Source organism: Mustela lutreola, chromosome 17 (assembly GCF_030435805.1).
Source record: "Mustela lutreola isolate mMusLut2 chromosome 17, mMusLut2.pri, whole genome shotgun sequence".
NCBI lineage: Eukaryota > Metazoa > Chordata > Mammalia > Carnivora > Mustelidae > Mustela > Mustela lutreola.
In genome coordinates this window covers 528,822-551,521 of record NC_081306.1, presented here as the reverse complement: position 1 = coordinate 551,521, position 22,700 = coordinate 528,822, and the positions used below count along the sequence as shown (strand labels likewise).

General features: G+C 60.2%; 1 protein-coding gene across 5 annotated transcripts; it reads left to right on the top strand.

Annotated features, from left to right (window-relative positions):
* The first annotated feature begins 1,169 nt into the window (after positions 1–1,169).
* Positions 1,170–22,588, top strand: SETD1A (SET domain containing 1A, histone lysine methyltransferase). 5 transcript variants are annotated; one of them, XM_059154359.1, is made up of 19 exons: positions 1,170–1,303; positions 2,090–2,254; positions 2,441–2,536; positions 4,204–4,474; positions 5,595–5,716; positions 5,947–6,176; positions 6,465–7,305; positions 7,456–8,241; positions 8,581–8,757; positions 8,880–8,967; positions 9,716–9,873; positions 10,027–10,114; positions 11,890–12,228; positions 17,844–18,893; positions 19,313–19,485; positions 19,574–19,684; positions 19,836–19,955; positions 21,539–21,676; positions 21,762–22,588. In XM_059154359.1, exons 2-19 carry the CDS (start codon positions 2,105–2,107, stop codon positions 21,933–21,935), a joined length of 5,112 nt encoding a protein of 1,703 aa, XP_059010342.1. In that variant the 5' UTR covers positions 1,170–1,303; positions 2,090–2,104; the 3' UTR covers positions 21,936–22,588. The 5 variants fall into 5 exon arrangements, with proteins under 5 accessions (XP_059010342.1, XP_059010340.1, XP_059010343.1 ...); XM_059154357.1 differs by having other exon boundaries at positions 1,208–1,342; XM_059154360.1 differs by lacking the exon at positions 1,170–1,303 and adding an exon at positions 1,411–1,520 and having other exon boundaries at positions 11,944–12,228.
* The last annotated feature ends 112 nt before the right edge of the window (positions 22,589–22,700 follow it).

The following is a 22,700-nucleotide window of genomic DNA, read 5'->3' as shown; positions in this document are numbered from 1 at the left end:
CGAGTCCGCGTGCACCAGGCCTGAGTCGCCCGCACGGGCCCCCGGGGCAGAGGAGGAGCCCCGGGGGCGGCCCGGGGTCACACGGTGGCGGACTAACGCGCCAGAAATACCGGCGAGCTCGAGCCGAGGGCCCCGGGCAGGCCCGTCCCCCGGAAACCACCACGTCCCGCGGCCCAGGCCGAGAACCGGACGCGCGGCCCGGTGACCCCGCGCCCGGCCGTGCTGCCCTCGAGCGCCGGGGCCGCGTAGCTCAGGGCCTGCCCGCACCCCGACCTGACAACTGGGCAAGGGGACGTCGCCCGGAGAACCGACCCGCTCTAGGGCTTCGAGGCGCCCCGTCCTGTCAGCGCACTGAGGCGGCCTCGACTGCCCGCGGACGCAGGGTCGAGAGCAGGCAAAAGGCGGCGCTTCCTGCCGGCCTCAGCCCCCCAGTCCGCCGTGCGGGCCCCTCAGCGAGCGGCCCGGGGCGGTGGCGACAGGACAACCTGCCCGTGTTACGCGCGACGCCCGGCCAACGGCCTGAGTCACCGCGGGCGGTTGTACTTTTCCGCCCTCGGAGGGTCCGACCGGAAGCGCCCCGCGACGCCGGGCTCGGCCGCCCTGGCCACGCCCTCTGCGCGCGGCGCCTCGGCCCCGCCCACAGGAGGGTCCGCAGATTCGCTAGGTCGGCTCTTCCTCGGAATTACTCGGGCCTCCCTATACTCCGCCGGAAATTCTCATCGTACTCCGAGCGCAGCGTTGGGCCGTCGCCATTTACCCGGGGCCGGAACTGGGCCTCCCCTAAGCTGTGCTACTAAGACAGATCCCGATAAAGTGGCCGACTCTGCCAACAGGGCTTGGCTAACCGGGCGTTCGTTTCTTGACTCCGCCAAGACGGGTGAAGGGAGGCGACAGCGAGGCCAGAACCTGTGGCGAATCTGCAGCCTTCTAGGTCTTTGGCCGCGCGGGGAAGAGGCAGGAAAGAGGAGCGAAGGAGCGCGCATCCCGTCCACCGATTCGCCCCGCCCGCCTGACGAATCTGCGCCTGTTCAACGCACCACTCAAATCTCCCCAGCTCTGGCTGGCCTCCTCCCCTCCGCCCCGCCCCCCTTTCCTCAGGGATTAGTCGCCGCTTCCGTCGCCGCCGATTCGTCAAGGACCCCCGGCCAAAGCAGCTGGATAGTCGTGGTGAAGCCCACTCTCCGGGGAATGCGGCCAATCTCCAGGTTCCCTGGGCCGCACCTTTCGAGCCTTAAAGGGCGCCGGCCGAGGCGAAGCCGCTTTCCTCGGCCCCGTGGATCTCCTGGCGGCACCCATGGCGAAAGTGCGAATGTAGACGTTGTGCTCGCTGGGCCTCACGCAGGTGGCGGTGGTGTTTGGTGCGCGCGCCGGGGAGGTGGTGGTGGGGGGGCGCCGCCGCCGCCACCGCTGCGGGGCCGGGTCTCGCGCTGCCGCCGCCGCCGCCGCCGCCGCCGCCGCCGCCTCGCGCCGCTGAGGTGCCGCGCGGGGTGGGGGGAGGGGGAGCCGCTCGCCACGAGCGGGTGAGTGAGGCCTCGCCGCGCGTGCGCGGGGATGGGGGGGCCGATCGCGCCGGGGCGGGAGGAGAGGGCAGCGGCGCGCGTTCCCCCCACCCCCCCCGCCCGGATTCGGGGCCGAAGCCGGGTCTCGGTCTCGGTCTCGCGGTGTTTCCAACGCCCCGACGAGGTGCCACCTCTTGGCCAGAGGATCGGGGCGCGGGGACGCGAGCGGGTGTGTGGGAGCGAGAGCCGGGCTCGGCCCGGGCCGCTGGCCGGTGAGGAGGCGGGAGGGGGCGGGGCCTGCCAGGGGGCGGGGGAGGGGTCTGGCTCCGGGGCCAAGCGGGGCGCGCGCCGGGCCGAGCGGGAAGGTAAGGGGGCGCGCGGCGGGCCTGGGGGCCTGCGGGAGAGTTGGGAGGTGCGGGGAGGATGGGGTGCTGTGGTGAGAGCGGGCGCGGGGGCTCTGGGGGGCCGCGGGTCGCGGCGGGGTGTGGACACTGCGGCGAGGGGACGACCCCACGGCCCGGCGAGTCGGGGAGGGGCGGCCGGGAGTCGGGCCGCAGCCCCAGCCCCGCGCCTGCCCCCTTTGCGAACAGGGTAGATGAGCAGCGATGGATCAGGAAGGCGGGGGAGATGGGCAGAAGGCCCCGAGCTTCCAGTGGCGGAACTACAAGCTCATCGTGGATCCTGCCTTGGACCCTGCCTTGCGCAGGCCTTCTCAGAAGGTGTACCGCTACGATGGCGTCCACTTCAGCGTCAACGTGAGTGCCCAGGCCGTGCCCCGCGGGGCGCTGGGTCAGCTCGCTTGGGCAGCCTGACCTTCCCGCCCGCGGCCCGCCTTCTCACGAGGGGCCGCCGGGACCCTGCTCCTGCGCGCGCGGCCGACGTGCTCCCGAGCTCAGCGGCCTGGCTCGCCGGCAGCTGTTTCTGTGCCTGCTTCTTGCTAGGACTCGAAGTACATACCCGTGGAAGACCTCCAGGACCCCCGCTGCCACGTCAGGTCCAAAAACAGAGACTTCTCCCTCCCGGTCCCCAAGTTTAAGGTCGGTGTCTGCTAGACTCGGGGTGCGGTGGCCCTTGCTGGGTGGGTGCGCCTGCGGAGGAGCCGGCCTGGTCATAGCGTCTCAGCAGAAGCTAGTACAGGGGACGGGGGCTCGTCTCCGCGGGTGGCAGCCGGATCGTGTCATCTCTGAGGCGGGGACACTGAGTCGCTCTGGAGAAGAGTCGTGGAAAGGTGCAGGCGAGGTGCTCCCGGCGGGGTTGCTGGCTTCCTGAACGGGGAAGTGCAGGCACGTTCAGTTGCTGTACCCGGCCCGGGGCACCCCCAGAAGGCGCACAGCATGACCGTGCCCTGGTGCAGGACCCCAGTTGCTCCACAGTTCAGCAGAGTGACAGGCTGGGGACGCCTTCGTTGGAGTCCTTAGCACTCCTGTGCCACGTGATCCTCCATCTCGTTCCCTCAGAAAATTCCCGTTTCTCTGTCTGGGCAGGATTCTCATCAGGCCGTGGACTGGCCCTTGAAACAGGTGGTTCTTGGTTGCTCCATTCGCTCTTTACTCTCCTTCATTTGTAGGGAGTTCTCTGTCAGGTCCCCCCACCTCTTTGTACACTTTGTACACTCCCGGGACCGTCTTTCTCATGCCCGTGATTGTGACTTCCAGTTTTCTGTTCCCAGACAAATTCAGTCTCTCCACTCCAGACTTGTATGCCTGGAGAGGGACAGCTCCATCTGGAGGCCCCGGAGACACAGCAAACTCAAGAGACGGGGGACAAGTTACCTTTACCCCTTCCATCTCCGTTTTACTGACGAGCGCTAGCCGTCTGCTCAGCTGCAGAAACGGGAGGCCTGGGAGTCATCCTTTGATTGCCCTCTTCTTTATCACGTAGCGCGTTACCAAGGCCTGCTGACTCCTTTTCCTAAACGGATCTTCGCTTCATCTTAGTTTTCCTATTTCCATTGCTGGTTTTTCAGTGCAGACTCTTACATTCACTTTTCTGGGTTTCCTTGCCGCTTTGTCTTCTCCCGTTTCGTGTTGCACCCTGCCGTGTGTTTTTGTATTTTATTCTTACATTACTTTCGTTGCCAAGTCCATGTTTTGTGCATTGGCACGTACGGTTATTGATCTGGCCATGCCTCATCTCCTGCCTTCCTCGTGTACACCTGTTTACTCGCTACCGTACGTTTTACAGCTCCTATGAGATGCCAAGTACTTTTACAGTTCTGTGTCTTACAGTCCTTGTCACCTGGTGAACTCTCGCTCCCCAAAAAGCCAATATGAGTGGACACCCTCTTTACGAATTCTTCCCTACCTGCACTCACCGGGCCTCCAGACACCCCGTCGACACTCATGTCACATGACATTTGTGTCCTCTTGGGACTGTGTGTGTCTGTCTTACCTGCTTTTTTGAACCAGAATCTATTTTTTTTCATCTTTGCATTCCTACTGTTCAGTCCATGGCAAAAGGTAAACTAGTGAGTAAGTTTCTACAATTAATTTTTTCCGCGTGTGCGTACTTCTCAGTTGTACGTTCTTGGTTCTTGTGGTATTCTGTGACAAGAAGGCAGAGCAGAGAGGGGTCAGTCTTGTTGGGGCCCTTTCCCCGTTTCTTTGCCTGTGTTTCCCGGTCTTCTCTGGACCAGGCTTCCCAAAGGGCAAAGGCACCGTGGTCAGTATTGAGACCCCACTCAAACCTCCTGTCCTCTCCACAGCTGGATGAGTTCTATATCGGACAGATCCCACTGAAGGAAGTGACTTTCGCGAGGCTGAATGACAACGTGCGGGAGACCTTCCTGAAGGATATGTGCCGAAAGTACGGTGAGGTGGAAGAGGTGGAGATCCTTCTTCACCCCCGTACTCGCAAGCACCTGGGCCTGGCCCGCGTGCTCTTCACTAGCACTCGGGGAGCCAAGGAAACAGTCAAAAACCTCCACCTTACCTCCGTCATGGGCAACATCATCCATGCCCAGCTCGACATCAAAGGTGAGGGCTCTCTTGCCTGCTGCCTAAGGTTGAGCTCCCGCAGAGACTGTACGTGCAAATGCCTGTGGGGGCCGGGCACATGATCAGGCTCATGATTCCTCCGTGAAACTCTTGGGGCCAGGTGTGTTTCTGAAATTAGAATTTTACAGAGGGATTATGGCTTTTTGTGTGTTTTGCGTGTGTTTGTGGTCTTTGGCAAGGTTGGGTAGCATCGGACAGGCCAGCACAGAACCGTATTTGTAAGAAAACGTACAAAGGGTCACCCTAGGTACGATCGGTATAAGCTAGTAAATCCCCCCAGCTCAGATCAGATATTGAGGTCAAGTTCCAAAAAAGGCTTGGTCTGGAGGTTCTTGGGTTTTTGAGATTTGGGATCGAGAATTTGGGACCTGTGCAGAGGACTGAAGCAGCCTGGGGTTGTGCGTGCAGAGGCCGTAGGGAGGAGCGAGGGCCTGGGGGGGCCTGGGGAGGCCTGGGGAGTAACGCGCCACGGAAGGAGGCAGCTGTTAGTCGGCATTAGCCAGTTTGCAAGTGGGAATGAGGACTAATATTGCCAAGTACTGTTTTATTATTAAGTCACAAATCTAGGCTTCTGTGTGCAATCTCAGGGTTTTAAATGCTGCAACCCCCTTCCCCAAATTTCTTAAGAGATTTTGTTGGGCAAGTGAGATAACTGTGGCCTGGATTTAGCCCTCAGGCTGCCATTTTGCCACCTTTAGTTTATAGGATGAAGAGCAAGGTGGGATGTAGCATCAGATGATCTGGGTTTGAATTCGTCTGCCACTCACCAACTTTGTGACTTTGTGCAGGTCAATTTTCTTTGAGCCTATAAAATAGGGGTACTGGTGCTTCTCTTTCCTGGTGATATCCAACTCCGTAAGATAAATAGAGATGTTTATTTATAAGTTGCAAAGCACTGTTCAGTATGTCGTTTGTAGTATCGTTAGGCAGAGACGAGATAGGAGGTCCCAAAGATAGAGGTAACATAGCTGGAGTCCCTGAGCCCAAGACGCCAAGAAATTGTAGGAAACTGGAGGTCTGAGGAAGAAGTGGGAACAACAGATCGGGGAGGAGGGGTTTCTCTGTCTCAATCTGATGGTTCCCCTCTTCCTCCCTCCAGGACAACAGCGGATGAAGTACTATGAACTGATAGTCAACGGCTCCTACACCCCTCAGACAGTGCCCACCGGGGGCAAGGCCCTGAGTGAGAAGTTCCAAGGCTCTGGTGCGGCCCCTGAGACAGTAAGTAGCTTGTGGTTGCTGTGGCCCTAGCCACGCGGGCACGGTCCTCGGGTGCCAGGAACGGTATTTGAGAGGTTCTGCACTTCCCTGTTAAGGATAGCAAGAACCGAGAAAAGATGCTGAGATGCTTTCAGAGGACAGGGAATTGGGGCTCTTGGTTTGGGAAAGGACAGGTTGTCACGTGGTACTTGATCTGTTCTGTTCTCCCTGCTCTGCTTCTGCCGTTCCAGACCGAATCCCGCCGCCGCTCCTCATCTGACACGGCTGCCTACCCGGCAGGCACCACTGGTGTGGGCACTCCTGGCAATGGCACCCCTTGCTCCCAGGACACGAGCTTCTCCAGCAGCCGACAAGACACCCCATCTTCCTTTGGCCAATTCACCCCTCAGTCCTCCCAAGGAACCCCTTACACATCTCGGGGCAGCACCCCCTACTCTCAGGACTCTGCCTACTCCAGCAGGTGCAGAATGAACACCTCTGGGACCCCCGGATTCTGGGAGTTGCCACTGGGAAGAAGATACCTGGAGTCTCTCTAAAAGGGCATTGGGAGTCATTTGTCCTGGTTTCGGTGTGGCTTCAGCTAACCTATCCCTGTCCTCCGGGGACTCACTGTCTAGCTAGAAACCCAAGAGCATCTAGACTTTTCTTTGGGGGCGGTGTCTCGAGGGGCTTCGAGTCCTGAGAACCAGGACTCTAGGGTTTGGTCCTCCAGAGCTGAACGCAGCTAACTCCTGCACTTTCTCTCCAGCACCACTTCAACCTCCTTCAAGCCCCGGCGCTCGGAGAACAGCTACCAAGATTCCTTCTCCCGCCGCCACTTCTCCGCATCTTCAGCCCCCACGACCACCTCCACAGCTGTCTCCGCCACGACTGCAGCCACCGCCGCCGCCGCCTCCTCCTCCTCCTCGTCCTCCTCGTCGTCCTCGTCTTCGTCGTCCTCCCATTTCCGCGGGACTGACTCGAGCTACCCCGCGTATTACGAGAGCTGGAATCGCTACCAGCGCCACGCGTCCTACCCTCCCCGCCGGGCGACCCGGGAGGAGCCCGCTGGGGCAGCCTTTGCCGAAAACGCAGCTGAGCGCTTCCCACCCTCCTACACCTCCTACTTGCCCCCTGAGCCCAGCCGGCCCGCTGACCAGGACTACCGGCCGCCTGCCTCAGAAGCCCCACCCCCGGAGCCTCCAGAACCTGGTGGAGGCGGGGGTGGGGGGGGGCCCAGCCCGGAGAGAGAGGAAGCTCGGACCTCCCCCCGCCCAGCTTCACCTGCCCGCTCCGGCTCCCCGGCCCCAGAGACCACCAATGAGAGCGTGCCCTTCGCTCAGCACAGCAGCCTGGATTCCCGCATTGAGATGTTGCTGAAGGAGCAGCGCTCCAAGTTTTCTTTCCTGGCCTCCGACACAGAGGAAGAGGAAGAGAACAGCACCGCAGGCCCGGGGTCTAGAGACTCAGGGAGCGAGGTGCCTTCGGGGTCAGGTCACGGTCCCTGCACACCCCCTCCAGCCCCGGCTAACTTTGAGGACGTGGCCCCGACGGGGAGTGGGGAACCCGGGGCTACCCGGGAGTCTCCTAAGGCCAACGGACAGAACCAGGTGAGCTTGGGGTCAGCCAGCAGAGGTGCCTGGGATCCGGGAAGCAGGGTTGGACCCTTCGGGGGAGGGAATTAGGCAAGAGAACGGATTTGAGGGAAAGCCCTGGGAATAGACAGGAGCTTTCTGTGACCCGCCTCTGCATCCCTACAGGCTTCTCCATGCTCTTCTGGAGAGGACATGGAGATCTCCGACGATGACAGGGGCGGCTCACCCCCTCCGGCCCCAACACCCCCCCAGCAGCCTCCGCCGCCGCCGCCTCCGCCCCCTCCTCCCCCTCCTTACCTGGCCTCTCTGCCCCTTGGGTACCCTCCCCACCAGCCTGCCTACCTCCTCCCACCACGCCCTGATGGGCCGCCGCCCCCCGAGTACCCCCCACCTCCTCCGCCACCCCCCCACATTTATGACTTTGTGAACTCCCTAGAGCTCATGGATCGACTTGGGGCTCAGTGGGGAGGGATGCCCATGTCCTTCCAGATGCAGACCCAGATGTTAACTCGGCTTCACCAGCTGCGGCAGGGCAAGGGATTGACTGCTGCCTCAGCTGGTCCCCCTAGTGGAGCCTTTGGGGAGGCCTTCCTCCCATTCCCAGCCCCCCAAGAGGCAGCCTATGGCTTACCGTATGCTCTGTACACACAAGGGCAGGAAGGCCGAGGGGCCTACTCCCGGGAGGCCTACCACCTGCCTTTGCCCGTGGCAGCCGAGCCCCTGCCCTCCTCCTCGGTCTCGGGAGAAGAGGCCCGGCTACCTCCCAGGGAGGAAGCAGAGCTGGCGGAGGGCAAGGCCCTACCATCGGCAGGCACTGTGGGACGTGTGCTGGCCACCCTTGTCCAAGAGATGAAGAGCATTATGCAGCGAGACCTCAACCGCAAGATGGTGGAGAATGTGGCCTTTGGGGCCTTTGACCAGTGGTGGGAGAGCAAAGAAGAGAAGGCCAAGGTGAGGGGCGCTGCCTGGCCTGGGAGACCTTGGGGCTCCGTGGGAGAAAGTAGATTTCTGGTTTGTAAGGCCCTTAGATCTCTTGAGTTTCGATCTTCAACGTTTCCGTGTGTAGAGTGGGGCTACTAGTAGCTGCTTTGTGAGGTGGGCGGACTAAAGGAGCAGACTTTGGAGAAGCCGCTGTACGGGGGCTGGTGCACGGGAGGTGTGGCATAGATCTGTGTCAAATAGAGGAGTGAGGAGATGCATTTCTGTATTCCTGGGACCTGGGAGTAGTTCTCAGGCAGGAGGCAGGAGGGAGCGCCTGGGTTCCGGGGCTCAGTCCCCCACTGCCTGCAGCCGTTCCAGAGCGCGGCCAAGCCGCAAGCCAAGGAGGAGGATAAAGAGAAGCCCAAGCTCAGAGAGCCGGGCCTGCCGTCCCTCGTAGACTGGGCCAAGAGCGGGGGTGCCACGGGCATCGAGGCCTTCGCCTTCGGGTCAGGGCTGCGAGGGGCCCTGCGTCTGCCTTCTTTCAAGGTACCTAGAACTGATCGTGCTTCACAGGGAGGAGAGGGTGGGGTGGGGACCTGTCTCCCTCGGGGTACGTAGAGGGTGGTTGGGAACCATGAATGTTCCCGACATCTCTGCCCACGCTCCAGGTGAAGCGAAAAGAGCCTTCAGAAATTTCCGAGGCCAGCGAAGAAAAGAGGCCCCGTCCTTCCGCTCCAGCTGAGGAAGATGAAGATGGTGAGTGGGAAGTCGGGGGGGGGGGGGGCGGGAAGGGGAAGGGGAAGGGGCTGCCAGCTTCGGGCAGGAACGCTGGAAGCAGCGAGAAAGGGGGGGGAGGTGTTGGCCAAGTGGCCAAGTCGAGGTTTCGGTGTGGAGTTGAAGCGGTGCTGAGAGGTACGGGAAGCTTAAGATAGGGTTATCCCTGGGTCCTGGTTGTGGTTCTTACTCTGGTGTGCTGGTTGCATTGTCCCGTTTCGTATCTCCCTTGTAACACAAAATGGTCATTTCAGCATCTAGAATCCTGTGGTGTCGAGGTCAAACAGGTCACTTACCTCGGTTTTCCGTCTAAGGCTTAAGCTCTTCCCCAACCTTCCTTCCAGTTTGCCTGGGTGTGAGGTGTTGGTTGGTGGCTTATGTGGCCAGGGAACTTCCTTACTGAGTCTGATTGGCTTCCCTGGAGACCCGTGGGTCTTGGTGCTGTTTTCTTGGGGCAGGCGTAGCCAGTCTGCTCCCTCTTCCACCAGACCCAGAAACGGATGAAAGGTGAAACAGGTGTGGTGCGGTTGAACTACAGAAAATGCTAGGTAGCTCTGGGGGTTTTGTGTTTCTCTGTTGAGCTTCCGCTTCTTGTCTGTGAAATGAGGTGTGTGTTGTGGGACCATCAGAAAGGTCAGCAGTGCTGTGTGCAAGGCTCCTCTCAGGCCAAGGGAACGGGAACTGTTGCTGCTGATGGTAAATTCTCTAACTGCCACTCAACTGGGCCTAGACCCTGAGCGAGACAAGGAGGCTGGAGAGCCTGGACGTCCGGGGACCAAGCCCCCGAAGCGGGACGAAGAGCGAAGCAAGACCCAGGGCAAGCACCGCAAGGCCTTTGCTCTGGACAGCGAAGGGGAGGAGGCGTCCCAGGAGTCCTCCTCAGAGAAGGTGAGGCGCAGGGGCCGCGGCGCCCCCTCCCTGCCAAGAGCTTCCTGAGTTCCTGTCCCCATCACCAGCTCCTCGCTGGGCTGGAGCCCAGAGAGCTGAGCCCCCTGGAGGAGCGTGTCTTGTTGTCAGTCCCCATTTGTCCTTTTCTTTAAGGATGAGGAGGAGGAGGAGGAAGATGAAGAAGACGAAGAGCGCGAGGAAGCCATGGACACGGCAAAGAAGGAGACGGAAGCGTCAGATGGTAAGTACGGACGGGACGGTAGAGCCCTGCCTTGGGGAAGAGCGGGCTCGCCGCCTGCTGACCCTCCTTTGCTGAGCGCAGAAGCCTCATGCTGCGTGTTGGTCTGCTTTGCTCTTCCCCAGAGCAGCTCCCTTCAGTCCCTCTTTTGGAAGCCTTGGCCCATTGTAAACAGTACCTGACACCCAGGCCGCTGCCTTCTGCTTGCTTCCCGTGCGGACACATAGTTCTCTCCTGAAGGCAGGACAGCAGAACTAACTTCCTTTCCCAGGCCCTCAAGAAGAGGGGTCTGGGTTCCGCCGCTGCCCCCGATACTACCAGACTGGGCCTTTCTGCTCTGAGCGCTGCTCTTGGAAGCCCTGCCCCGAGCTGTGCTTCTCCCCCCTCAGCTGCCACCACCAGACACAGCTCCACTCTCCACCTGGACACCCGTTCGTCCGTCCACATCCGCTGAGTCTGGGCTACATGGTTTAGTCTTGCTTCTCCTTCACTTGTTCAGAGCTAGCTGTTGAGCCCTTACTCGGTACCAGGCCCTGTTCTAGGTATCGGGGACACTTGGGATCGGTTGGAGGGGAGGAGGAGACTTGACAATTGAACAAGTAGTAGCGCCTTGGGTAGAGATCTGTGGTTTGAAGAAGAGAAACTAGGTCACTGGGGTAGGGAGTAACGGGTGGGGGAGCCGGGGAAAGATGGGCTGTTCTCGAGCTCCTGGAGAAGGAGTGCCTCTGAGAAGTGCCGTTTCAGCAGAGGCCAGGCGGGGAGAGCGATGATCTGAGAGGCTGTCTTTTCAGGAAGGTAGAGGGTGGGGTCCCCTGCTCGACGCGGGGAGACTGCCACACATGCGCTTGGTCACCGCTGTCTGTCCGTTTCGCCGCCTCCGTGTCGCTGGCACTTGTTGCCTTCTCTGGTCCTGCTGGCCTGTCGTAGAAGACTCACTTGAGAGAAGTGAGAAGATTCACTTAGAGTCCTCTGCAGCAGTGTTGACGCATCCCCTGCCTTTGGTTCATTCCTCCTCCTCGCCAGTCCATTTTCCAGTCTGCAGACAGAATTCTCTTTCCTTCTGCGCACACCTGATCCTGCGGCTTCTCTCCATAAAGTCTATTTCTAGCTCCCTATTTTCTAGAAGGTGACTCCTCAGCCCGGTACTTTGGGCCATTTATAACCTAGCTCCTGTTTATTTGTTCGGCTCCTCCTCACCACGCTCCAGGCCCATCCCAGGCCGCCGCCACCACCATCTATTCTAAATTCATCCGCTTGTGTTCCTCAGACACTTCGTAATTCTTACCTTCTTATAAAGCCCTTCCGCCATATTTCCATTTCTTGGAGGCATAGAGCATGTAACACTTAGAAAGCTTATTTTACTCTGGAATCCTTTTTATGAGTCTTCTCCAGGCAGCTTCTCGGAGACCCACCTTGGGAACGTCTTCGGTAGTTAGCGGTGTCCGGGCTCCCGTTTCCCTCACCTCTGGCACCCCGGTTAGCCCTCATTTCTGCCTGTCCTCCTTGACTGGAGCATCTCCTGCCTGGGGCTCCCTCCCCTGCCTGGATCTTCAGGCGGAATCCAGGACTTCCCTTTGCCACACTCTCCTGGTCTTCCACACGGAAGTTGGTCCCGCTGTGAACAAATAGCCTGCTCATCTAACTCCTTGAGGGTTGGACTTCCCAGCGCCTGGCGCAGAGCCTAACCAGTCCGTAGTAGAGAGTCAGTGAATGGACCCATGGCTTGACCAAGTGAGGGGTGTTCCCACCTCGCCTGATTGCCCCTTCTGGATTTCCAGGCGAGGACGGGGAAAGCGATTCGTCCTCCAAATGTTCTCTGTATGCTGACTCAGATGGTGAGAACGACAGCACGTCGGACTCCGAGAGCAGCAGCTCATCCAGCTCCTCATCTTCCTCGTCTTCCTCCTCCTCATCGTCATCCTCATCATCATCTGAGTCCTCCTCGGAAGAGGAAGAGGAAGAGGAGCAGCCGGCAACCATACCCTCAGCATCACCTCCCCCCAGAGATGTCCCCGCACCCCCGCCAGCGCCCGTGGAAGAGCCCGAGCCCGAGCGGGTCGCGGGCTCCCCAGCCACACCCCTCCCTGAACAGGAGAAGTCTCCAGCAAGACCTACAGGTGGGTGGTGCCCAGCGGGTGCTTTGGTCTTTGTTTATGTTTGTATCTGTCTTTGTGAGAGCGTCAGGGCCGTGTTTGTGAATGATGTGCCAGTGTGTGACTTTGTTTGAAAGCATACACGTTGGCCGGAAGTCATCATCTCCTGCCTGTCCTCCCTTGGAGACGTTTATGGCCACATTCAAACCGTGCTGCCGGGAGTGGCTCGCTGAGCCGGAGCAGGGTGTCTGGCTAATACGGACAGCAGTGGTCTCTTTCAGCAACACCCCCTGCCCCGCCCGGCCCAGCATGGTCTCTAAGTTAAGTAAGGAGAAAATCCCCAGTTTAACAAGTTCTTCCTATTAATTTTTCTTGAGCTTTTGCCTTAACGTGTTGTGTACTTACAGGCGATTCAATGGACAGATAGGTAGAAGACAGCTTGAACAGCATTGGCTTGGAAGCTAATTTCACCTTACTTTGCCTTGTGGATTTGTACGTTTGATTGTTCCTTTATAGCACGGACACCTAACTTATGTTCTGAGTGACGTGTTCCGGCAGTGGAGTTGACTTACTGACCCTTGAACGATGCCAGGGTTCGGGGCGCCCGCCCCCTATGCAGTTGAAAATCCACCAGTAACTTTTGACTCCCCAAAAACTTAGCTCTTAATAGTCTACGGTTGACCAGAAGTCTTACTGATGATGCAGATGGTTAACACATTTTCTGCATGTGATACGTACCGTGTACTGTATTCTTGCGAAGAGAGTAAGCAAGAGAAAAAAAAATTTTTTTTGAGAAAAAAAATCTTTAAAGTCATAAGGAAGTTAATATTTACTATACTCTATCACATTTCCCAGAAAAAGCATGTGTATAAGTAGCCCCGCACAGTTTGCACCTGTGTTGTTCTAGGGTTGTCTGTATTTTAGGGCAGCTGCAGGGGCGCAGCGGTAGGCACGAAGGGCCCTGTTCCCACCCTCCTGAAGCTTATGGGCTAGAGACAGTTTAGTTGAGTAATAAGTATCTCAGAAAATCTGTGATGACAAGCTGGTAAGCCCCATGAGAGAAAGGTACAGGCACTCGGAGAACCTGAGCACATCTGTGAGCACCTCTTTGCTGGTGTCTTCTGCTGAAGTGTTCTTGGGCTGCAGTCAAGGCAGAGCAGGCAGCCGGGCTTGGTTAGCGTGAAGCCCTGAGGGCGGAGGAAATAGCGTGTCAGAAAGCATAAAACCTTCTGGATGGTGGGGAGCGAGGGGGAACGAATGACTGAAACGGGAGAGGTGAGCAAGGACTGGGCTGTACAAGAGGAGTCGCTCTGGTAGGAATTGGGTCTTTATCTTGAGGGCAGTGGAATGCCGTGGAAGGAGTGACGCGATCTTATTTGTGTTTTGAAAAGATGCGGTGCAGAGAGAACTAGGAGAGGGGCCAGAGTCTGTGTTCCGGTTAGTAAGTAAGGCAAGCGGTGGTGGTAGCTTGGACTAGGATGGTGTTGGGAAGGCTTGAGTAAGGCGGTTTTCAAGATGGGCTGTGTACTCGCGCTGGCCTTCCAGACCCCTCTCTCAGATGTTACCGAGAACCTGTGATCTGAGATGAACAGTGACCACGTAAAGACCTCCCAGCGCTCTTGGACTCTGCTCCGGTGTAGACCTCATGAGAGAAGTTGAGGGTCTCATTAATCAGATGCCTCCCCCGGCCTTTCCTGAGCCCACTGGTCACAGAAGAGCTGGTGATCAGAGGGTGTCGCTGTCAGTGGGGCGGATAGAGAGAGTGGGGCATGGTCAGGTTTGCATTTCTCCAGAAAGATCATCCTGGTGGGAAGGGGGGATTTGGAAGGGTGAAGAAGGAGGTAGGGTGACCCACGTGAGGCTGGAAGAGATGTAGGTAAGCGGAGGGCGTGAACCAGAGCAGCGCTGGTCACAGCGAGGTGTGAGGAGTAGAAGAGCAGATGAGGGATTGGGAGAAGTGGAGGAGGTGAACCGCTTGGTTAAAGAACTTTCCAGGAAAGGGAAGAGAAGGCAGAGAACCGGCACTCGGAAGAAAGCTCATGTGCTTCCTTGGGCTTGACTTTGGTGTGCTTTCGGGACCTTCTGGTAAGAAACAGCCACCAGGCAGTTGGATCACGGGATCGGAGGGTCTGGAGAGAGCAGTAGGCTGGAAACGAGGTAGATGTTGGAGAGTAGGGCAGCTGTGGGTGTGAGTGCATTTACACGCTGGAACACCGGGTGCACCGAGAGAGGGGCCAGCGCCTTCCGGTCCTGGGCGAGGTTGGTGGGCAAAGGGGAGCTGGGGAAGGCCCCGCAGGAGCGGTCGGCGACATGGGGAGGAGACGGGGCAGCTTGGTTTTCCGAAGGCCGGAGTGGTGAGTATCAGCAGGCCGAAGGAGAGCTTGTCAGATAGGAAGAGCTTCCGCTGTGTTTGGCAGTTACGGGGTCACTGGTGACCTTATCACTTCAGTAGAGTGGGTCCGACTGGAGCCACGCTAGAGGGTGTGAAAGGAGCGAGCAGACCAGACGACAGAGATAAGCAGTCTTCTGGAAGGTAGGCCGCTCCGGGAAGACGAGCCGGGAGGCTGTGATGAGTGGTATTAGCAAACGTTTCTCTGGTGCCTCGGGTGCGCCGGGCGCTCGGCCTGGCACACCGTGGGTTTGCTTCCTCATCCAGGACACACACCGTCTGTTACTCCACTTTCCAGATGAGGACGTTGAGGCTTAGTGACATGCTTGAGGTCACCTGGCTGGGAACAGAGAAATGAAAGAGAATGCAGGGTTGGTGGAGGGTTAGTTTTTTAAAAACTCAAAAGGTGAAACTTAAGCATGTAGATTCAGGGCCGGAAGAGGGGCAGGTAGACAGGCCAGGAGAGAGCGCAGCACCTGTTAGGGGGGCCTTCCTGGGAGTGGGCGGGTGCACCCGTAATTGGGGAGCAGAGAGATGTGGGCTTTCATGCCCAGGGACCCCCGGGTTCACCCCGCAGTAGGAAGGAAGGGCATTTTCTGAGCAGGGGGGGGGGGGGTAGCCGCAGGGAAGGGAGGAGTACGGGGGAGGGGGGAGGGTGAAGGTGGGTGGGGCTTGCGACTCCGAGCGAGACTGAGAGTCGGGTGGGGGAGGAGAAACGCAGGGGTTCGGGCGAAGTCAGGGTGGGGGGTCTCCAGGGTGGCGGCAGCGGCTGAAGGCTGCGGAAGGAGAGGACGGCGAGGGCCCTGCGGGCAGGCACAGGAAGGAGCCGCTCGCTTAGGAGAAGGTGACAGGGCAGGGGGGCTCTAAGGGGGCAAATGGAACCGCCGATGGGTCAGCCGAAAGGACCTGAGGATTGTGCCCGGAGGGCTGGGCGTCGGGGGACAGGGGCCCCCGGCAGGGCCATTCCGGGGGTTCCGAAGGTCATGTGCGCGCGTAGGGCGGGCCGCTGAGACCGAGTGAGGGAGAGTGCCGCAGGAGGCACGGCGGGGAGGACCGTCCCCGGCCAGACGACAGAGTTGGCAGAGGAGGAGGAAGTTAAGGCAAGTCCCCTGGCTTTTAGGGAACAGTGGGGTTGTGCGAGTTCCAAGCGGGAGCTGGGTAGAGGGATGTGGCCCCGTGCCAAGAGGGCGCTTGTCTGGTGAAGCCCGAAGATGGGACCCGGACACCTCGGGGACTTGCTATTCTTCTGTCTTCCAGTCTGATTGGTTCTCTCGTCTGATTCATCCTGCAGATGGGTTTCCCCTTCTTCTGCTCACCCCCACGGAGAAAGCCACTCCTGTCGTAGATCCTTACTCTCAGGGAAGCTTCTGGTTGGCCCGGCTTGGGTCAGGTGGTCATCCGTTAATGTAGGCTGTGCACAGAGTGGGGCAGGTCATGTTACGGAAACCTTGGCTTCGGGGAGTTGTATCGACTGGACGGGTTTCTTTCAGAATAAGAAGCAAAGGAGAAATCTGCGAGAAGAAGCCGAGCCACGAGGGGAATTCGTTCTCCTCAAGAGCCAGGTTTCCAGAGGGCTCAGTGGCTCCGGTGGGGTGATGGGTCAAAGGCAGGGCTGCTCCAGAGAGGAGGAGAAGAAAGGGAGACTTGGAGAAACTGGAGAGCCTGGGACGAGCACCCGGACCTCACTAGCTTCGGAGTGGCTCCCTGCTGGTGAGGCTCCCCGCTGCTGTCCGCACGGTCAGGAGCCAGCAGGCTGAGGGCCTTGCTCGGGGCGTCTGGCTGGGTCACGTCTCCTGAAGTCTTGGACACAGGTCAGTCACTGCCTGCCTGGGTCAGGCCCGGTGTCAGACAGGACACCGCGGAGTCCCACAGCGTGGCCACCCTCAGGGGTGGCCAGGGCCGTGAGGGGCAGTTGAAGAGAGCTCGAAATTCAGCCCAGGCCGTCTGGGTAGACCCTGTTCTGGCATTTGCGAGCTATAGGACCTTGGGCCAGTTATTAACCTCTCTCTGCCTCGGTTTTCTTATTGGTAAGCGGGGTCCAGTAATCGTGCCCACCTCACATGGTGGTTGTGGGGAATGAAGGGAGTACTTAGCACATGTGAAAGTCTTGGATGGATGCTTGACACAAAATACTAGTGGTCAGTCTGCCGCCACCCTGAAGCCTGGCACTTGAGAACCCCTGGCCTTCTGGTTCGGAGAGGAAGTTACTACCAGCATCTCGAGAAGTTGGGGTAACCTTCACAAAGATGGCGTTGAGCTGGGGCCGAAAGCCGCATGTGGCCTTCCCAGTAGGCAGGAGGGGGGGGGGGGGGTTTCAAAGCTGTGCCTGTACCGGTGGCCGAAACCCAGGAGCGGAGAGGGTCAGTCCGCAAGACAGGGTCTGCCCCAGAGACGAGGCGGTGTCCGTCTCGAGCTGTATTTAGAGCCCCGCACTCAGCAGCAGACTTGGGAGTCCCAGCCGAGGGAGGATGTGCTTCCTGTCCGGGGGGCCGGACAGAGAGCGCCCCCTGCTCAAGAGGGTGTGTCCCTTCCCCGGGCTGTCCCCCATCCTTGGGATCTCACCTTCACCCTTAGCTTCTTTAGGGGAGTCTTCCGGAGCCTCCCACCGCTCGGCAGGTGGTGGGAAGGGAGCCGACTTTGCTCAGTGTTTTCGTACAGAGGTTCAGCTGCTTATGTTGTTACCTTTCTCACATCACTAAACAGAGAACATTGTTGTAGTTGAAATAACGGATACTGTAAATCAGAGAGGGTTAACCGCGTGCCCATCACTCAGCGTGACCGGTACAAACGGTCGCGGCCTGGGGGCCTACTCCTTGCACGTAGTTCAATCTTGGTGAAGAGGTTAGAGCCTAAGCGTGTGTTTCTCCAGGGCCCCTGTCCCGACTCTCCACAGTCGGCTGTACATTTGTTTCCTGTCATTGTCCCCATCGGACTGTAAGCTCTGTGAGGGTTTTGAAAGTGTCCACTCGACTTGTTTGGTGCTCAGTGAATGTTTGTTGAGTGTATGAACGAGCAGGTGCATAATCCTCTCCTGCCACGGGAGCCCGCTGTGCCGAGGACGTCGCCGCTAGGAAGCAGCGCTGTTGGCTGAGCGGGCACAGGTGGCGGCCCGAAGCCGAGGCGAGCCAGCAGCCTGGCTGCGGCCTCCCCGGTGAGGCCGGCCGGTGCCCTGCCTGCCAGGAGTCTGCTCTGATGACATTGGCCCAAGTCAGTGACCCTCTTCCTTCTTCCTGTGTGCTTCCTTCCCCAGGTTCCACTGAGGAACCACCTCCCAGTGTGCCGCAGCCACCCACCGAGCCGCTGGTGGGGCCCCCGGCCCCGGCCCCCCGCCCGGACGAGCGCCCCTCCTCTCCTATCCCCCTCCTGCCCCCCCCCAAGAAACGCCGGAAAACCGTCTCCTTCTCTGCCCTGGAGGAGGTGCCGGCGCCCGAGCCTGCCCCCGTCACCCCAGCGCAGATTAAGTGTCCCGGCCCCGCCTCCCGCAAGGCCCCCCGGGCTGCAGAGCGGACCATTCGAAACCTGCCCCTGGACCACGCGTCTCTGGTCAAGAGCTGGCCCGAGGATGTGGCCCGGTCAGGGCGGAGTCGCACTGGAGGCCGCGGCCGCGCTGCCGATGAGGAGGAGCCAGAGCCGGCGACAGAAGTGGACCTGGCGGTGCTGGCCGACCTGGCCCTGACTCCAGCCCGTCGCGGGCTGCCTGCCCTGCCTCCTGGTGACGACTCGGAGGCCACTGAGACATCAGACGAGGCCGACCGCCCAGGCCCCCTGCTCAGCCACATTCTCCTGGAGCACAACTATGCCTTGGCCGTCAAGCCGCCGCCCTCCACCCCGGCCCCTCGGCCCCTGGAGCCGCTTCCTGCCCCTGCGGCCCTCTTCAGCTCCCCAGCGGATGAAGTCCTGGAGGCCCCTGAGGTGGTGGTGGCCGAGGCGGAGGAGCCAAAGCAGCCGCCACCACCGCTGCAGCAGCAGCAGCAGCAGCAGCAGCAGGAGGAGGAGGAGGAGGAGGAGGAGTCCGAGTCTTCGGAAAGCAGCAGCAGCAGCAGCAGCGGTGGGGAGAGTGCTGTGCGGCGGCGCAGCCTCCGCTCCCACGCCCGGCGCAGGCGGCCCCCGCCCCCGCCCCCGCCACCCCCCACCTTTGAGCCCCGCAGCGAGTTTGAGCAGATGACCATCTTGTATGACATTTGGAACTCGGGCCTGGACTTAGAGGACATGGGCTACCTACGGCTCACGTACGAGCGGCTGCTGCAGCAGACGAGCGGCGCTGACTGGCTTAACGACACCCACTGGGTCCATCACACCAATATCCTGGGCCCTGGAGGCCGGCCTGCTCTGGACAGGAGGGCAGGCCCTGGGGACGGGGACAGGCTTCCCTGGGGTCGCACAGCTGGGTAGTGGCCCCCCTCGGATTGTCGCTAGCCTCTGGTTTATTCTGCCCCCGTCCAGCGCTCTCTGTTACACTCAGCCTGGGGAGCTCTCCTCTGGCCCCCAGGCCCTTCTGTCCTTCCTGCCTCCTGCCGCTTCTCTGCCTCGCAGAGTTCTTCTGGCAGAAAAGGTAAGGTCTCAGGCGTCCTTCCTCCGTCTGCTCTGCTCACACTCCGTAGCGCTTGGGACCCCCAGCTAAGGTCAGTCACCCTTTCCTTGGGCTGGGACTAGGATAGAAGGGAGGGCCCCGGGGATCCGGCCGGCGAGGAACCCGTTTTCTTCCTTAACACCCCGCACTCACCAACCTGAGCACTCCGAAACGCAAGCGGCGGCCCCAGGACGGGCCCCGCGAGCACCAGACAGGCTCCGCCCGCAGCGAAGGCTATTACCCCATCAGCAAGAAGGAGAAGGACAGGTACCTGGACGTGTGCCCCGTCTCGGCCCGGCAGCTGGAAGGAGCGGACACTCAGGTAAGACTCTGCCCTGCTGCCTGGCCCCCTGGCGTCTCTTCCCACAGTCCTGCTGTCACTTACCCCTGGTCCCTGGCTTGCCTCGCAGGGGACTAACCGCGTGCTTTCGGAGCGCCGGTCTGAGCAGCGGCGGCTGCTGAGCGCTATTGGCACCTCTGCCATCATGGACAGTGACCTGCTGAAGCTGAACCAGCTCAAGGTGAGGAGGCGGGACTCGGGGGAGGGCTGCACCACAGAGTCTCTTGGCCTCTTGGGGGTGGGTGCAGAGGTGAGGGGCCGAAAGCATGCTCCTCCCCTCGGAGGACAGCAGCCAAGGCACTGAGCGGCAGAGTCTGCCTTCCGCCCTCTAGTTCCGGAAGAAGAAGCTCCGGTTCGGCCGCAGCCGGATCCACGAGTGGGGTCTGTTTGCCATGGAGCCCATTGCGGCCGACGAGATGGTCATCGAGTATGTGGGTCAGAACATCCGCCAGGTGAGGCCCTGTACCCAGCCCCCGGTCACGTGGCAGCACGGGATGCTGGCCTGAGAACCACCTCATCTCTGGGTAAAGCCCCACGTGACCTCCTGGTTCCACGGCGTAGTTGGTGAAACCTGCCTCCTTGTGCTTCCTTCCTTCCATCGACGGGAAGGGGTGCTCCTAAACTAGATGGTAACGACCCACAGGAAGCCCGGCCAGTGTTCGCTCTTGTTCTGAGGGCCTCCCACGGTTTCAGCAGGGGGATTGCAGTTGCCGTGCAAGGTGGCATTCGGTCGATCAGGAAGGGGAAGTTCGGGGGGGCCGTGGCAGTGGGCACACAGTGACGTGGAAGCCAGGAGCTGAAGGAGGATGAACTCCCAGACTCAGGTGACGGGAAGAGTGCTCCCCGTTGCCAGACAGCATGTGCAAAGGCCCGGAGACAGGATAGTCTTAAGAGGGCAAGGTCAGCATGGTCAGTTGGAAAAACCAGGGCCAACGGCCACAGTGCAAGCTCCAAGGAGGCCAGTGGAGGCTGGACTCCACGGATCTTAGGAGCCGTGTGGGTGACCTGGGGCCAGTGGTAAGGGGAGGGAGGCTGTGGCGAAACGCTCCCCTGTAACAGGCTTCACAGTCTGTGGGCCCCTCAGCTACAGCGTGAGGGGACAGCTAGAGGCGAAGACCGGTGGGGGGCGCCATCGCAGAGATCCCGTAGGGGCCCAGGTGGCCCAGACGAGGCAGTTGCAGCCAATAGGAGTCTGTGGGTCCAAAGCCGCTGGCTGGACTGGACAGGCGAGTAGGGAAGGGGGTACGTGGTCATTTCTCTGTGCTGCTTGGAGCAGCTAGACGCATCTCTGGCTGCCAGTGAGGTGGGGAGTGAGCAGAAGGAGCAGCTGTGTGGCCACGAGGAGCTCGGTTCCGGGCCCGTGAAGTTGCCGGGCCCTGGGGACACCTAGAGGATGACGCCCAGCAGCACCACCGAGGTGGATTTTGGCTGGAGAGGGCAGTTTGGGAGGAGTCCCCAGCACTTACCTGGCAGCTGAAGCGCTGGAAGAGAGTGAGGTCCCCGAAGGAGAGAGCGCAGAGGGCTGAGCGTCCCATTTCCTGGGAAGAAGGAATCACTCCTTGCACAAGACTGTGGGCCCTGAAGGTGGCGAGTGGCAGCCCATGGGCGCCTGTTTGGGGGGGGGGAGAGGGTCCTGGGAGAAGAGAAGGTCGGGGTTCAGCCTCTGAACTGGCCACGCTATCTTGGGAACTGGCCTGGCCCCACCGTAGACCGGGAGCCCCACTGGGGGCCAGACAGGGGCTCCAGGCAGGGGCTGTGGCTCCTGCCCACTGAGCCCTGCAGACTTCTCTTTGGGAGATGCAGAAGGGCAGCCAGAGGTGTCGGGGTTGGGGGGACCCTCTGAACGGGGGCTCCTGGAGCAGACGGTCAGCACCTTGGGTCGGTGGGAGCCAGAAGGAGAGGTGCAGGTCCAGGACAGGCCAGTGTGGCCCCCAGGGGTGGTAGCCGGATGACTGTCCAGGGCCCCTTCACGGGGGCTGCCGGGGCACGGCGTGGTCTGGCAGGAAGCTGACTGCGGAGCACCCTGTTCTGCCAGATGGTGGCCGACATGCGGGAGAAGCGCTACGTGCAGGAGGGCATCGGCAGCAGCTACCTGTTCCGGGTGGACCATGACACCATCATCGATGCCACCAAGTGCGGCAACCTGGCGAGGTTCATCAACCACTGCTGCACGGTGCGCATGGTGGGGGGGGGGCCTGCGGGGGCGGGGGGGCGGCCCAGGGCAGGGGCTGCCGCTCATTCCGCCTTCCCTCCCGCAGCCCAACTGCTATGCCAAGGTGATCACCATCGAGTCCCAGAAGAAGATTGTGATTTACTCCAAACAGCCCATCGGCGTGGACGAGGAGATCACCTACGACTACAAGTTCCCGCTGGAGGACAACAAGATCCCGTGTCTGTGCGGCACGGAGAGCTGCCGCGGCTCCCTCAACTGAGGTGGGGCAGGACTGGTGCCCGCGCCCCTATTTATTCCCCGTGGTGCCCTGAGCTCCCTGCGCCCCAGCCTTAGCGGGCTCTGCAGGCCCCACCTGCCCCCGTCTCCAGATACGGGGTTGGGGGGCCCCAAGCCCAGCGAGGGAGCCTCAGTCCATTGAGGCAGCTTCTGCCTCCCCCGTCGCCCCCACCCACCTACCCCCTAACTTTTTTTTCTTTGCGGAGAAGAAGCTGTAAATGTTTTGTAGCTGCCAGCAGCTGTTTCCTGTGGAAACCTGGGGTGCCGGCCTGTACAGATCTTGTTCTTGGGGGGCTGCATAGCCTCCTTGCTTTGTGTTAATGGGGACTTCCCCTTTGTGCCCTGCGTGCACCCCTCCCCAGTTTAGGGGTCTCTAGGGGCAGTGGCCATGTTCTCCCCCTGGGGGGGGCCCTGTGCCCCCAGTCCTAGGGACTCCGTGCCTGGAACCCTGCCTCATCTTCTGTTCCTGCCAGACCCTGTGGGTCGCCCTCCCGCCCTGGCGTCTGGAAGCTCCTGCTCCACCAGGCCCGGATGGTGGGAGGCGGGCCCTTCCTGTGGGGCTGGATTGTACATATGTTAATAGTGCAAACCCAACGCCACATTTTTATAATTGTGATTAAACTTTATTGTACAAAAGTGCTTGGTCAGTATCTTTGGGGAAGAGTAGGTGGGGGGCGGGGGTTTGAAGACCGGGGACCGGTGAAGCCAAGAGAGGGCAGCGGTGGACCGAGGTTTGGGGGGCGGCCGT